This window comes from Saprolegnia parasitica (assembly GCF_000151545.1).
Source record: "Saprolegnia parasitica CBS 223.65 unplaced genomic scaffold supercont2.35, whole genome shotgun sequence".
In the NCBI taxonomy this organism is placed as follows: Eukaryota; Oomycota; class Saprolegniomycetes; order Saprolegniales; family Saprolegniaceae; genus Saprolegnia; species Saprolegnia parasitica.
In genome coordinates, this window is record NW_012156429.1 from 52476 (window position 1) to 54040 (window position 1565).

At 59.9% G+C, this 1565-nt stretch overlaps 1 protein-coding gene across 1 annotated transcript; it reads left to right on the top strand.

Moving 5' to 3' along the window:
* Positions 1–895: 895 nt before the first annotated feature.
* On the top strand, positions 896–1547 carry SPRG_07919 (hypothetical protein; the record flags this gene model as incomplete). The annotated part of the gene is made up of 1 exon (XM_012347271.1): positions 896–1547. A coding segment is annotated over one exon (652 nt), but the record flags the coding sequence as incomplete, so codon positions are not given.
* Positions 1548–1565: the final 18 nt, after the last annotated feature.

Sequence of the window (1565 nt, forward strand, 5' to 3'; positions counted from 1 at the left end):
AGAACGTGGACAATGTGCCCTGTGACAGCGATCTGAAAGCGCCTCTGCAGTGCCGACATCGTCGATTGTGTGTAAGGAAGCCATAGGACCATCGCCACATCGCTGGAGGCGACCATCGACAAGCTGCGGACTTGCAGCTCGGCGGGCTTGAGGCTCAGTGCGGACGCTAGAAGAGCGCGGACGGCGTCAGTCGCCCCGGAGGCGGTAACCAAGGTCGTGTTGGTCCAGTGGAGCGTTGTTTGCAGATGCTGCGGCGTCACGAGACGCGCCATGAGCCCTTGTACGAGCCACAGCCATCGCATCTTTCAATTTGCAGCGAGGCGTCGGTCGAAAGATACCGTTTCGGCCAATCCGCGTTGGCTAAATCGACCAGCCGGCATGTGATTGGCTTACGAAAGGCCAGGGTACGCGGTGGGTACGGATTCCTGCCTGTGTCGAGCCGACCAGGGGTACATTATTATGTACCCCTGGAGTAGACGTACCGGTATCCATCGTGTATCCATCACGAATCGTTCGTCGATTGCTGTCGAGGAGGACTATTTGTTGTTGAACTAAGTTATATTATTACATGCAATTATAACGATACGGTGGACTTCCTAATGCGCTCGTGAGGCGTGGTCGGTGCTTCAGCGACGAGCGTTAGTGGTTTGATATTGTGGTGCGAGGGACCAGGTAGCGTGCACACCAAGGGTCGTCACGGAGAGCGACCAGCGACGCGTCAAGAAATGGCACCACAGCGTGACGAGCCAAGCACCGGATATGCAGCCGTGCGATACCGGTAGTGGCTGCCCGGATCGCAAGCGCAGCCGCCGGAAGTGTCTAGGACTATTATACTATCTAGTACGATTCGAATACTAGTATATTATTTTCCAACTGGCATTGGCTGTTGTTTAGCATGGCCAGCCCATCGACGGCTGCGTCGGCCCACGCCAAGGCAGCGCGCAAGCCATCGCGCACGATCTTCACGCGGGCCGACCACTCGCGCTACTTGATGCGCGGCGACGGTAGCATTCAGGAGCTTCCGCGGTTGGATCTGACGCCACCGACCTTTCCCGTTGACACCCCGCAATGGACAGCCGCGATGGCTGCATCGACGCCGTCGGACCCGACGCGCCTCCGCCTCGTGACTTGGAACATGTGGTTCGACCCTAGGGCCCAGGAACAGCGCTTCGATGCGCTCATCGTGGACGTCCTGGCGCTCAACCCGGACGTCGTCTGCCTCCAGGAGGTTACGCCGCAGGTGCTTTCAGCGATCGAGGCGTCGGCGCTGCTGCAGGCCACATACGAACACAGCCCCGAGCCCGTGTGCCCCTACGGCTGTCTCATCCTGGCGCGGCGAGCGCTTCGCCCAAAGTTTGCCAACACACCACTGCCCTCCAAGATGGGGCGCTCCATGGTCACATGCGTCGTCCAAGGGCACATGGGCACGCTGCCTGACGTCATCATTGGCACGGTCCACCTCGAGTCGCTCAACGCGCCGGCGATGCGTGAGGCGCAGCTTCGCGCCTGCGCTGCCGTCTTCCTGCCGCACGCCAACGCGGTGCTCTGTGGCGACTTCAACTTTG